Raw genomic sequence first — 15,236 nt, forward strand, 5'->3', positions numbered from 1 at the left:
GTGATCAGTATTTCTTTAAGAGTCCATGTGTATAGCTAAAGGCTACATAACAACAAACAATGCCAGACAGGACATGCCTTCCTTTGAGTTGTTGGCCAGGGTGGCCCAAGAGACTCCCAGACAGTAACCCAGCATAGAACTGGGAAAATGAACAACAGACCCCAATCATATCGAAAAGAATGTTGGCAACTGATTGCTGCTAGATGAGAAAGAGCTGATCTTCCTAAATCAAGGGAGTCTAGATAGGCCAACTAGACTCAGCGGATGGACTTGCACTGGGAAACGGCTGGGGGCACTGACAACACAGTGGACAGTAACAGGGATGACAGCGTATATGGGCTGGGGGAGCGGAGAGGCTATGGGAAGGTGCCATTTGGGATGCAGGTATAAAGATGAATAAGATTGGGATGTTCTGTATGAAATACACACAAAAAAAATCAATTAAAATGAAAAAGAAAAAAATACAGTATTAGAACCAGGTGTGGTAGTATATACCTGTAAATCCCAGCATTTGTGAGGGTGAAGGAGGACTGCATAGTTGAGACCAGCTTGAGCTACACAGCAAGACTGGTCTCAAAAACAAAACAATAAAATAAGTAACATACATGCAAATCATCACATTCAGTTCCGTAAGCTGGCTATTAAGTCTACATGAAAGGTCAAAAGTTAAAGTGCACCACCAGGGGATGCAGCTCAGTGGTAGAGCACTAGACCAGCATGCATGTGGTACTAGGTTCAGTCCCCTGTGTGTGTGTGTGTGTGTGTGTGTGTGTGTGTGTGTGTGTAGTTAAAATGCTTGTTGGGAATGTCTGGGGGACATGGGAAATCTGAAAGTGTAGGTGTAAGTTGTCACATAATGGGGCAACATCTTGCTTTCTGATGACATTTCACAATGCAGTGGAAGGTTCCACAGCAAATGGGGCAGTAAATCATTAGTTTACTTTCAGAAGTGGAACTGTTATGCCCATTCCCACAAGTACAGATGGGTTCTAAAAGACAGGAAGCAAAACACCATATGAATGCATGCTGAACAAACAGACGTGTATGCAGGCTTCCCTGATCAAACTGGGGCTTTTCACAACATTCCACTAAAGCTTCCTGCCCAGCTATGGCTCTCCTAAATAAAGCAATGACAGTAACGAAATGACTGTACACATGTGCATATACATATACACACACATGTAAATATACACATACACAACATACACACATGCCTTTTCAATTTAAAAATTCTACTGAAGGGGCTGGAGAGATGGCTCAGATGTTAAGAACACTGGCTGTTCTTGCAGGAGACCCAAGTTTGAATCCCAGAACCCACATGGCAGCTAACAACTATCTGTAACTCCAGTTCCAGGGGATCCGACAGCCTCTTCTGTTCTCTGTGGGCACTGCATGACATGGGTGCACTTATCCACATGCGGGCAATACATGCATACACATAAAATAAAAATAATAAAATGTTTTTTTAAATTCTACTGAAGGGCTGGGAAGAGTATTTGCCTAGCATGCATAAGGTCAGTCTCCAGCACTGGGGAAAAAAGGGAAGGAAAAAAAGAAAAACAAAGATAAGAAGTCTATTAAAAACATGAGTTCCCACAGGGCATGGCCGCCCATGCCTATAAATTTCAGCACTTGGGAGGCAGAGACTGAAGAATTACTAGTTCAAAGCCAGCCAGAGCTACGTGGAAACCTAGCTCATAAAACCAAACCAAAATGAAACAACCAAAAATAAATGAAAAATCTGAGTTCCCTAGGCACTGTGCTAGTGCATAATCCTCCTTGCTGACATATAAGGCTTCCAAAACAATAACTGTTTTTCAATTAGAACTAACCTTGAAAGCATTAAAGAAAATCTTTTAGCCAGGTGTGGTGGTGCATGCCTTTAATCCCAGCAGGGACAGATGTATCTCTGTGATATCTAGGCCAGTCTGATCTAATGAGTTCCAGGCCAGCTGGGGCTGGTTATTAGTTATTTTATAGTTACATAGTGGGTTTTTTTGGTCTCAAAATAATAAAAAGAAAAAAAGAAAAAAATAGATTTATTTCATGTATATGAGCATTTACCCACATGTATGCACGTGCACCATGAGTATGTCTGGTGCCTTCAGAGACCGGAAGAGGGCATCAGATCCCCTGAAGGTACAGTTACAAATGGTTGTGAGCTAACATGTGGGTGCTGGGAAAGAAACTGAGTCCTCTGCAAGAGCTCTTAACTGATGAGCCATTGCTCAGGCCCTAAAGAAAATATTTTTTAAAAAAATCTTTGATCTAACTTTGCAAAAATTTTTTAAATAGGAGTGGTGGGGTGGGAAAGAAGTGTATCTAAAGAACCAGCAGTCTGAAAATCAAGTTTTTGTTGCTTAACCTGACCTGACATTACAATTACCTGACCTAATTTACAATCCAGTAAGAACAGACTTCCATTGCTAAGGTTTGGGTGGGACAAAAGATGTATACCTTGAGGCAAGGTATACCAGAAGGTTTATTTAGTTCTAACTTCCTGTGACCCTATGAAATACTTAGGCTAGAGTTGATTGGTTGATTGGTTTACTATATACCACAAAGAATGCATGTTTATGTCAGGCCACAGGGGATTGAATACTCAGTGAAGTCATGCTTTAAATATGAAGTTACGAAGCTTAATTGTATATAACAGAACTAGGAGTTTTCAGTTTATTTTCATTTCTATAGCAAAGAAGAAACATAAGCTGTTTCTATAAAATAGCAAGCCAACTAAGAAAAATCTCTCCACGTCAATATTCACCTTAATCTCATCTCTACTCTGCCAAGTCACAAAAGATGTAGGCAAGACATTCACATGAAAGTTTAAAAGAAAGACCAATGAGATGGCCCAGCAGGTAAAGGTGCTTGCTGCGAAGCCTGAGGATCTGAGATTAATCCCCAGAACCTATATGGTGGAAGGAGAGAGCAGACTCCTACAAGCTGTCCTCTGACCTCTACTGCACAGTGTGGTTCACATGCCCATACACATGCCACACACACATAAAATACATAAACAAATGTAAATAAAGTCTTTAAAGTATTATTTTTGATGTACTAACAGTCACTATAGAGGAATATATTTGTTTTTCAATTATGTGTGTGTGGGGGGGGTTATGTACATGTGAGTGCAGGTGCCCACAGAAGCCAAAGGTATCAGATCCCCCAGGAGAAGAAGTGGTTATGAGTTGTCTGATATAGTTGTTGGAAACTGAACTTAGATCCTTTGGAAAAGTAGTATGTTCTCTTAACCACTGAGCCATCCCTCCGGCCCTGAGTGAGTATATTTTAACATTTTTTAAATAAAAAGGCCAGGAGTCTTAGTACATGCCTTTAATCCCAGTACTCGGGAGGCAAGGGCAGACGGATCTCTCTGAGAATCAGGCCAGACTGGTCTACATAGAGAGTTCCAGGCCAGCTGGGGCTACAGGAAGAACCTGCCTCAAAACACCAGAAAAATAAAATGAAAAGAAAGGAAAAAATTTACAGATGTTGGGTTTAGCAGTTAAAAGTAACCAAAGAACAAATTCAACTGTTTGAACCAGCAACCTATGATGACAACATAGTAATGATGATAACATAGTAATAAAAGAAGAGAAATAATTGAGCGCAACAGTGCACTAACTTTGACATGTACTTCCTACCCTGGTTTTTCTTTTCTTTCTAGTCTCTTGTCTTACAGAATACAAACATGTATGCTCAAATGTAGTAAACTCAGAATAAAGACTGGGGCTTCCTCTATCCCCTTCAGGTATTCTAATTTAAGGTATCTGACTTCCTGATATCTGGCATTTCTACCCATGAAGACTGAATTACGAGAAATGCTAAAGTTCAACCACGAAGGAACACCACCTCTGCGACTTTTAAAGAGCCCCTGGATGCTGTGGCACATACCTGGAACCCTGGCACTTGGGAGGCAGAGGCAGAAAGACTGTAAGTTTGAGACCAGCCTTATTTACATAGCAGAGACCTGTCTCAAAAAAAAAAAAAGGCCAAATAAATACATAAAATAAAAATCAGTAACATTCAGAGAAAGTGGCAAGAAAATACCTCTGTTCCCAACAAGCTACAACATCAACATCTAAAACAGAACTCTGGTACACTTTCCCATCTATGAAGGAACTACTGTATCACGCCTTATCTCCCTCTTTATGGGTAGCTGAACTGCCACAGCATCTATCCAATGGGCTGCTACATTAAAAACCAGTGCTGGGAAAAGTCCAGCATCATCAACAAGAGTGTCCTCATTTGTTACCAAAGTGACACAAAAGCTCATGTGTGGATTCTGGGTCACCTTACTGCTTCATACAGAAATCTCTGCTCCACATCAGCCAAGTCTGTAACAGACACTGTGGGCAGATGGCTGCGTGAACCTGATGGGATCCCAGCTCACAAGACAGTTGCAATTTACTAAGGCAGATAAAACATATTCACATGAAGTGTTCCCAGTACCTGTAGCCCCAGCCGACCTGGAATTGCTAAGTAGACCAGGCTTGCCTTGAATTCACAGAAATCCACCTGCCTCTGCCTCCCAAGTGCTGGGACTAAAGGTGTGTGCCACCATATCTGGCCTAGGTTATCATACTTGTGCTAATAATATAGAGTGCCATCATCTGCAAATGATTTGCACAGATCACAAAACCTAAAAATAAGTAAAATTGTGCCATATGTCTCATAAAAAGCAATAAATATACATAAATAACAGAGTGTGTAAACTTAGCACACCAATGAAATGATGGGAAAGAAAAGGTAAGACCTATACCACAGATCACATGAACTCAGAAAAGGAAATTAGAGGAAAGGACACTGTTTTGCAATTGTTGCCTTACGCTGGCAATAAGAAAGAAGTATGGCTTAGGACGGTTTCTGCCAAAACCCAGAGGTGTGTGTGCAGAATAAACTGCTGGGCTAGATTTCTGAAGATAAAGGTTTCGGCCCCAACTCCTTAACAATCACACCCTGTCTTTTCTACCCGTAATAAAGTTAAACTGATGGCTGATACTCCTTTAATGGACACGTCTGTCCAGATCCTGTCTCCTCCCTCCACCTCCCAACCCATTTCCTCCACACCTGATGACTTCACTATGCACAGTAAATTATTCATGAATCAGTGACTTTGTTTTTTTTGTGTGTATACATTATTTCTTTATTGCAATCGGTTGAAAAAGTGAAATTCTAATTCACACTGCTAAAATTTAGTGCTAAACAACCATCACTTGTGCACTGCCTAGTACTATCTCGACAGATTAATAGATTAATACGGCATATTACCCGACATCCTTACAAGAAGAGTTTTTGTGTAGCTCTGATTCACAATGGTGAAGATCAGGTCAAATAATTACATATGCATTACTTGTAGCTGGCTTAAAATCAACTTAGTTACACAGAACTAAGAGTACAAGCGCATTTCTCTTTGTATGATAATCTAGCGACAATACTTAAGTATGACTTTTGTATCAAAAAGCTAAATATCCTTTCATCTTTTAAGTCTTACTAAACTAGTGGTACTGAGGAAAAGCTAGAAGCAGAAGACAACTACTGGGTTGCGATATTGATAATACCAAACTTTTTCTATCATTGCTTTTATGCTGGAGATATTCTTAAACTATCTGAATGTCAGGACTACGATCATCTAGCCGCAGCAAAAAGAATGATAGTATCACCCAACAAAATGCGAAATGACACAAGCTTTCTTCATTCTTAGATACTCTTTTGAAGTTACTTCAGTAAAGAGAGAAGCTGGAGAAACTGGAGAGGGAAAACATACTTAAAAAGGTTCCATGAAGCTACAGATAAAGTAAGTGATCAGCACAAAAACAAAGCAGAGGACAGAAAAACACGCAGGTTTTCAAATAATATTTTTTTTTCCTTGTCTCTAGCTCAAGAATATAGTTTAAATTTGGGCCAAATTTTTAAAGTATTTGTTAAACAGTTCCCGCATGTGACATATGTTTCCAGGATACTTCTGACATTGATATGAGAAATTATAAAACATTTAGAAATGGAAATGTTAGTCTCAAAAAATAACACTCTAAGTTCCAAGCTTCTTCTGAACTCGTTAAGATGGAAAAACATTTGGAAAATAGTACCTTTCTGTTTTAAAGTGTTCAAATAATGTCCTTTAAAGAAAAACAAAAACTCTGTAATAATTGTGCAAGGCAAGGAAGGGACAAGTCCAAGCAAAATCAGGTCCTGAAGTTTACCCGAGGTGTCAGCGCTCTTTGCTTGCTGTCTCCATCCTGTTTACTCCAGAAGTAAACCACTTCATCCCTCCAGCTGGGAAGGACAATTCTTTCCCCTACCAACACAATGGCGATGCCACCGCAGTGCTCGCCCAGCTAGCAACACATGAATATGAAACAGCATCAACTCTTTCTATCAAATGGAGTGTGCGCAAAGATTGGTTTGCAATGCATTAATTCAGGAACTCAGCCGAGAGGCTCCGACTATATCTAGCTGATCTAAACTTGAGCTCGTGATAACACTGCACAAAGCTATGGTAGATGAAAGTGATAGGTAATGCCAACAGAACAATCCCACTGACAACACAAACTCCTCCAAGAATTCTTCCAGGCACTGTGATAGGATACATATCTCCATAGCCAACTGTAGTCATAGAGATAATCACCCACCAGCAGGCAGCGGGGATGCTGGCGAAGTCCTTGTTGGATGTTTCCAGGTCCAACCCATGTTCAAGAAGCTGCGAAAGTGCACTAAAGATTGCCATGGCAACACAGATGAAGACAAGTAACATAACCATCTCTCGGTAGCATCGCTTGAGAGTCAAACCCAGTGTCTGAAGACCAATGAAGTGTCGGGCAAGCTTAATCACCCAAAAGATCCTCATCATCCGGAGCACCCTCAAGGTGACTCCAGCCCTCTGGAGCTGAGAGTTCTCCCCTGTAAACACTGTCATTAGCACAGAGATGTAATAGGGTGTGATTGCCAGTAAGTCAATGATGTTCAGGGGCCTCTTGACAAACTCACACTTGTTTTTGGAGACGATGAACCTCACAATGCACTCTGCAGTGAACCAGCCTATGCAGATGGCTTCAATTATCCTGTCAAGAGAACAAAGGAAGAATTGATCATTTTATTTTTAAGCATTTTAATAGCTCTCAGAATCTTCAGATAGTACTATACTGACATACTAATTCAGTCACTTTTCCAGAAAACATAAAGAACAGGCAGTGTCACCAACATCATGAGACCCACCAGGATTCCACAGGACAAGTATTACAGAATTTAACAAAGTTCTTACTTTTATTATCCTACATGAAATATCATTAAAGAGAATGTGTTTTTTTCTTGTCATTAATACTTTAAAAATCTCTCATCTTTGGTGATTTGAAATTAGCTTAAACTGAGCTAGCCTCTACATGAGATTTCACTTAAGCTTTGAGGACAATGGATTCCAATGGGTTCAGTAGAGTGGGGTGAGTCAGAAGGATTTTGTGCCTACGAAGTACAAGATCATGTCCTAAAATGTGCCTCTTCCTGTGCCTCCCACTAGGCTTGTGTGGGAGACGCTGAAACTGAGGGCGTTTTCAGGGACTGTATGGATGCCTTCCACAGGAGGGTACCAAGGTCCCACTTCATTGGCCTGGAAACAAGATAGGACTTCCGGGTCAGGGCAAACCACTACTGAGATCTCCCCAAAGATCATAACTAGCCGGGCGTGGTGGTGCATGCCTTTAATCCCAGCACTTGGGAGGCAGAGGCAGGCGGATCTCTGAGTTCAAGGCCAGCCTGGTCTACATAGTGAGTTCCAGGCCAGCTGGGGCTACAGGGAGACCCTGTCTCAAAAAGACCAAAAAAAAAAGACCATTACCACTTGGTTTGTTACTTTTGTATTTATTTTTATGAAGCATAGTTTTTAAAATACAAGATACTTTTCCTAGAGCCATATTTCCCAATATTCCCACACCGCTGCCCACATTGAAAATAATATTTACAGAACATCCTGGGGCTTCTTATAGCTGAAGCCACCATCCAGATGGCTCTGGCCACCATCCCCCCGCATTCTCTAAGGCTGAGGAAATCAGATCTTAGCATGTTGGTTAGGAAACCCTGACGTGGAGTGGCAGGTAATTCAGAGGTAACTGTAAATTGGTTTAAACATTTTAATTCTAGGTTAAATTATCAATTTGTACACTACAGTTCACATTTTCCACATAATCAAATAAGTGGATACAAGTAGGTAGACAACATTGGGAAAGAATTAGAGTTCATCCCACAGAACTCTGGATGTCACCTGAAAATGAACAAACACAATTAACCAAGTTTCCATACTACAAAGCTTTGCAGAGTCATAAAAATTAACTTTGCTAATTTTTATTTTTTGAATAAGTATTCATATTCACATAGCTCAAAACTACAAAGGTGTCTAGGCATGCTAACACATGCCCAGAAGCTCAGCACTTGTAAAGTGGAAGCAAGTGGATCAATCAGGAGTTCAAGGATCGCCTTTGCTACATAGCAAGTTAGAGGCCAGCCTGGCCTTCATGAGACCCTATCTCAAAAATACAAATGGGATGGCAAGATGGTACAATGGGTAAAAACACCTGCTGCCAAGCCTGATGCCCTGAGTTTGATCCTCAGGGCTCACATGATGGACAGAGTTGACTCCCCTAAATTGTCCTCTGACCTGAACATGCATGCCATAGCACATGTGTACCCAGATACACACAAACAATAAATACATAAATACTAAGTGTAATAAAAATGATAAAAGATCTACAAAGGTTTTTTTTTAGAAATCTGTAAAAGTTAAATACTGAATCCAGGTTTACAAGCACATGCCTGTAATCCCAGTACTTGGTGAGTAGAAGCAAGAGGATCAGGAGTTCAAGGCCAGCTTCAGCTACCTAGCAAGCTGGAGACCATCCTGGACTATATGAAACTCTACCTTCCCCCCGCAAGAATGAAACAAAAAGGGGCATAGCAATGTGCCTGTACACACAGCCTCTTCGAGGTCAAGGAAGGAGAATATTTGGGTTCATACATTTCAGACTAGTCAAAGTTTCTAAAAGGACTGAAAGAAGGGGTCTTGCTCTCTTCCCATCTCCAGCCTATTACTCACCTTGGAGGCAAGGAATATAGTAGTTTCTTATAAATCCTTATACAGCTATTTTATGAACAATATAAACAAAACTCTCTGTGTGTTTATCCCTCTTTACACAAACAGCAGCATATCCTGGAGATCATTCAGATCAGTGTGTATGGTACATGTACATGTGTGTGATGGGGTGTATGCACCCATGTGCACACCTTGAAGTCAGAAGAGATCAGTAAGTGTCCTGCTCTACAACTCTCTACTTTATCCTTGAAACAAGGTCTCTCTCTGAACCTGGAGCTAGGCTAGTGGCCAGAAAGCTCCAACTTCTAACCCCTACAGCACTGGGGTTACAGGGTTACAGCACAGCCATGCCTGGCTTTTTACACGGGTGCTGGGGATTTGAACTCAGGTCTTTATCCTTGTGGAGAAATTGCTCTTATTCACTGAACCATATCCCTAGCCCCTGAGCTTTCAATTCTTGTCAGGTGCGATGGCATATGGAGGAGGGTGAGGCAGGAGAACTGCTAGTTTAAGGCCAACTTGAACTACACAGCACGTTCCAGGCCACCAAGGGATACATGGTAAGGCCCTATCTCAAAACAAAAACAAAAACAAAAAACACAAACAGAAACAAAAACAGGTGGGCTGGTGAGGTGGCTCAGTGGTTAGGAGTGTTTACTGTTCTCAGAGGATCCAGGTTTGGTTCCCAGTATTCATGTTAGGTGGCTTACAACTGCCTGTAACTCCAGTTCCAAGGGCTCTGATACTCTCTTCTGGCCTTTGAAGGTACCTGCACACAGTAGTGTACACACACATACACAAGCAAAAAATAAATCTTAGGTTGGGCGTGGTGGCGCACGCCTTTAATCCCACCACTTGGGAGGCAGAGGCAGGCAGATCTCTTGTGAGTTTAAGGCCAGCCTAGTCTACAATTAAGTTCCAGGCCAGCTGGGGCTACAGGGAGACCCTGTCTCAAAAAGACCAAAAAAAGGAAGATGAGAAGGGGGAGAGAAAAAGGGGCAGAGAAAGAGAAGCAGGCAGCAGGAGGAAGGCGAACTAATGAGGGAAGGAGTGAGCCAAGCAGGGTGGAACACACCTGTGATCTCAGCACTTGGGAAGCAGAGGCAGAAGGATCGGGAAAAACTCCAAAGTATGCCCAGGCTACATGAGACCGTGTCTTAAAAGCAAGACAATAAAGAGTCTCCTCACTTCTTAAACACAGTGGCACAGAATTCCTGAATGTTTGTGCTGTGACTTACTGAGCCAGTTCACTCAGACATTTAGGTAGCTTCTACTCACTGGCTACCAAAAACAAGAGTGCAACAAATATTGTGTGTTTCTTTTTTGAGACATGGTCTCACACTGTAGCCCATCTTGGCCCTAGAACTCACTTCATAGCCCAGGCTGGTCTCAAATTCACAACAGTCCTCCTTCAACCTTCTTAGTGCTGAGATTACAAGTATGAGGTACTAGGCCTATATGAACACTCTTATTTATACATCATTTCACATTTCTGAAACTATAGCTGTAGGAAAAATTCTAGACTTGGAGAAAATCTTTGACAAGATCTTAACCTACCTATTCCCATAGAGGTTATACTATGTGACCCTCCCACCAGCAACACAGACAGTGTCCTCAGCATCCCCAAGGTGAAGTAGGAATGGATTTGATGATCTCTGCCTCTGAGAGATGGAAACCAGTCTTATTTGAAAAAATGTCAAGAATATTTTTGTGTTTAGGGCCTGCTCTATGACCTCTGCCATTCGCTCACAGGGCCTTTAATCTGCTCAGACACATTATGAACATCTTTCAAGGTGTACAGTGTCAGATCAAGACTGTTTATTTCTTCTCGGGACCACTGTTCCCTGAAACATGAGTCCTGGAAAACTTTCCAGAGGTGTTGTCTATAAATTTATTTGTGGTAGGATCCAACCAACTACATACAGACTGTGGTCTAAATCTTGCATGTGGTCTTTTTTTCTTGTATAATTGTTAGAGGGAAACAAACAACAAAAAAAAGAATCACATTTCATACGTGATACTTTTTTTTTTTTTTTGGTCTTTTTGAGACAGGGTCTCCCTGTAGCCCCAGCTATCCTGAAACTCACTATGTAGACCAGGCTGGCCTTGAATTCACAGAGCTCCGCCTGCCTCTGCCTCCCAAGTGCTGGGATTAAAGGCGTGTGCTACCACGCCCGGCACACCAGTGTCCATAGTATTATGGAACAAATCAATACTCATTTACACCTGTCTATGGTTGTGTTCAGGCTACAAAGTTGAGCAATCATGACAGAACTGAGATCGCTCCATAAGGCCCTGTCCTGAGCATTAGGGCTTTTATATCATTTGTGGGATGAAGGGCAGTTTTGAAGGACACAGTAAAAGTAACCTACTGTCCTGGTGAGAGAGCTAAGCAGATGATGTCTGGGCCTGCCATTTCTCTTCTACCCAATTGGCCACTCTGTTCATGTACTTTTTGATTGGCAGCAGCTTCCCTGTCCCACCAGACTGATGAAATTAGTCTGAATCTGAGAGTTTAAAACACTGGATTAGTCATAAAGCTTGTAGACCTGGAGAATCTCAAGCTACAATTTTCAAATATACCATTTTAACAAACATAACATCACTTCTTGATAATGTTCATCCATGTGTTCCCCATATTTCCAGTTCTCTTACAGCTGGGCAGGGTCATGTGACCTGTTCTAATCAATAGGCAGTGAGGAAAATGACTCATTTCTGGGCAGGCAGGAGTCTAGAAGAGTGACTGGGCATCCCCTGCCCTGCTGTGGTAACCGGGAAGGCAAGTACTCTAAATGGCCTGCTGCAAGATGGTGGGATCTCTATCGATTCAACTGTACTGTGCACAGTAGAACAAAGACACTTTTCACTCTGACCCAGGCTAGACATGACATGGAATCAAGAAATAAATCTGTGGGGCTGGAGAGATGGCTCAGTGCTTAGAGCTCTTCCAGAGGACCCTACCACCACCTGTAACTCTAGCTCCAGGGGATGCAGTGCTCTCTTCTGGCCTCCACAGGCCTCTGAGACTTAGGTTGCCCATCCTAGATGGGTGATAGATTGGTAAATACAGTAAACTGTGCACTCAGGAGGAATTGCAGTAGGACACAGCAGTACCAGCTAATCATCCCAAATCTGAAAATCAGAAATGCTAAACGCTAAAAAAAATCTGAAATCTTTTGAATTTTGACATGATGCTCTAAATGGAAATTTCTACACCTGACCTCACATGACAGGTTACAATTAAAATACAGGCACAGTAGAAATATTGCATAATATTACCTTCAGGCTACATATACATGATATACAGGAAACACAAGTGAATTTAAGGTTTACACTTGGGTCTCATTCCCAAGATAACTCATTATGTGTATGCAAATATTCTGAAATTGGAACCACTTCTGGTCTCCAGCATCCCAAATAAAGGATATGCATCTTGTAACAATGATGGTTTTTATGGCTTTGGGGTAGAATGTAGCCCTCCCCAGCTAATGAACTATGTCTCCTTTTAGCCAGATGCGAGCAGGGCACTGCATTTGACAAGAAGCCCAGCCTCTTCCCCCACTCCACAAGCCACACCCACCAAGTACCAGAGTGTGTAGATGTTTCTAGGACCCTGCCAGCTCTAAAATCCTTAAGGTCTATTAATTTCAGAAGAGGAAAAATTTTAATTGTGCCTAAAATACCAGAACATTTTCTGTCTAATTATTTCTACCAGCAGCCAAAGTTGTTCGGATTAAAAAGGAGAAAATTCAAATCATGTGGAATAATCTCAGTAAAGGAATTTCAAAGACATCAGCTGGTCTGTAATGAGGTCCTGGGGCTCCTCTGCCTGCCCCCCTCTCCCATCAAATCAGATGAATTTTCTCCAGATTCAGACTGAAGGGATGAATCAGTGAGGAACCCTAGGCACTGCTTCCACCTAGGAGTGTGCCAAGGCAGCCTCCATCAACAAACACCACCAAGCCTGCCAAAATCCCCATGCTTCCAAACGGCTCACCAACGCACCAACAACTGCTGGAAAAGTCGGCACTGTTTGCTGAGCACCATGGCAAACAAAGGCTCACTTCTGAAGTGACTTCCATAAAGTGAGAGATACTAGGGAACAGCCTACCTTGGAAGCCTATCCAAACATGCATAAGCTCCTGATTGCATCGTTAATAAAAAAAAACATTTGCCAGGCTGGAGACATGGCTCAGTGGTTAAGAACACTGACTATTCTTGCAGACGACCTGGGTTCAAATCCCGGCACCCACATGGTAGCTAACAACTGTCCGGAACTCCAGTTCCAGGGGGATCCAACAGCCTTTCTGTCCTCCGTAGGCATTGCATGACACGGTGCACTTACCTACATACAGGCAATATATACATACACATAAAAAAAAAAAACAACTGCCACTTACAGTGGCCCTTTAGTTGGGTACTGTGCTAAGCACCATACAGACAGCATCTCACTTAATCCACACTATGAAGTATGTATTTCTCCTAATAGCTCTGTATTAGAGATGGCAAAACTGAGACAGTCAAGTAAGACATCTTTTCCAAGGTCACACAACTAAGCAGCGTGGCACAGGTAATAAAGCCCAGACCTATGGGCTTTTGGAGTTGTATGGAATATCTAAAATGTTAATGACTTTTATGATCTTGTCCACAGTTAGTATTAAATGGTGTGTCTCCGTCTCTTGATCTCCAAGATCTTATGTTAGTCAGAGAAGTATTTTTCAGACTGCTGGTTCTAAACTCATTAGTTTTTTATCTCAGGAATGGGTTCCTCATAAAGTTCTAATTTTCTGTCTTGCACATGTTCACTGGCCCTCTGTCATGTGAGCAACAAGGAAGGCCTTTGGTATGCCAATGCTGTGCTTTTTTACTTCCCCGCCTCAAAACCATGAGTCGAATAAACTCCTAATGTTTATCAGTGGCCAGTCTGATACTCTGCTGTAACAGGAGAAAATGGATTATGACAGCTGCAGTGTCAGACGTACTCCCTCCGGTCCTGGATGACCTCAATCACTGCCTGCGATCTTCAGCCATTACTAGTTTCTGGTTGATCCCTCGTGACTGAGGCACTTCTGGCAACGACCCAAGACTTAGAAATAGAATACAAGGAGAGTAAATGCTCTTTAGCATTAACCAGTATCTGTCTCCATGCCCTCCTATTTCACAGGATAGGGAGTGAAGGTCAAGGTCTTCGGGTTCTCTCTTCATCTGTTCCCCAGGACATTTTACTAACAAAGTTTCATATATACACACAGCAGACTCAACATCTTATTTATGTATTTATTTTTGTGGCATTGGGTCTTTCACACTAGGCAAGCATTCTTAACACTGACCTACAGCCCAGTTTGAGATTCAATTACTATCTTAAATATCTTGTTTATCGACAATGCTCCCTTCAACCATCTATTAATCTTGTTCATGCAATTCAATTGCAGATATCAGTTCACCCTCTAAAACCCTAGAGTGCACTGAGTTAGCTTAGCATTTGTTTCGGTTTTTTTCCCCCTTGATCTAAATTTATATAATGAAATGGTCAAACTTTAAGCATACATTCACTAAGTTCTGACAAATGCTCAACCTCCATAACCCAAACTCCTCTCAACTCACAAAGCACTCATACCACTGAGAGCTGTCTGTCTGACTCTTCCCTGTATCTCTTGCCCACATCCATCAGCTACTTAGCAAGCACACAATAGATGTTTGTCTGTTCAGCACAATGTAAGTGACTTTGACGGACTGAGAAGGTCTGGGATGGCTAGCCCACAGCATGGTGGCATTGGGAAAATGGTATCTATGGTGTAAAACAGTGCTTCCTCCAAGAAAAATTAAAAATAGAAATACCAACCAGTCTTGGTGTGGCACACACCTTTAATCCCAGGACTTGGAAAGCCAAGGCAGGCAGATCTCTGTAAGATAGAGGGCAGCCTGGTCTACATAATGAGTTCCAGGCCAGTTGGGGCTACAGAGAGACACCCTGTCTTTGAAAGAAACAGAGGAAGAAAGAGAGAGGAAGGAAGGAAGGAAGGAAGGAAGGAAGGAAGGAAGGAAGGGGATTCAACAAGCTCAGATTGGCATATGTATCCAAGAGAACTGAAAATCAGAGTGTTGAAGAAATGTTTGCACGCCTATGTGTACAACAGCATTATTTACAAAAGCCAAG

The 15,236-nt window shown here is 41.9% G+C and overlaps 1 protein-coding gene across 1 annotated transcript in view; it reads right to left on the minus strand.

The window, feature by feature from the left end:
• Positions 1-5,132: 5,132 nt before the first annotated feature.
• Positions 5,133-15,236, minus strand: part of Kcng3 (potassium voltage-gated channel modifier subfamily G member 3) — a 57,396-nt gene continuing 47,292 nt past the window's right edge. The window contains exon 2 of the mRNA XM_008835865.3: positions 5,133-7,061. Coding sequence (XP_008834087.1) covers positions 6,416-7,061 — 646 coding nt within the window. The 3' untranslated portion in view covers positions 5,133-6,415. The remainder of the gene's footprint in view (positions 7,062-15,236) is intronic.

This window comes from Nannospalax galili, unplaced genomic scaffold, assembly GCF_000622305.1.
Source record: "Nannospalax galili isolate Female #2095 unplaced genomic scaffold, S.galili_v1.0 scaffold257, whole genome shotgun sequence".
Classification (NCBI taxonomy): Eukaryota; Metazoa; Chordata; class Mammalia; order Rodentia; family Spalacidae; genus Nannospalax; species Nannospalax galili.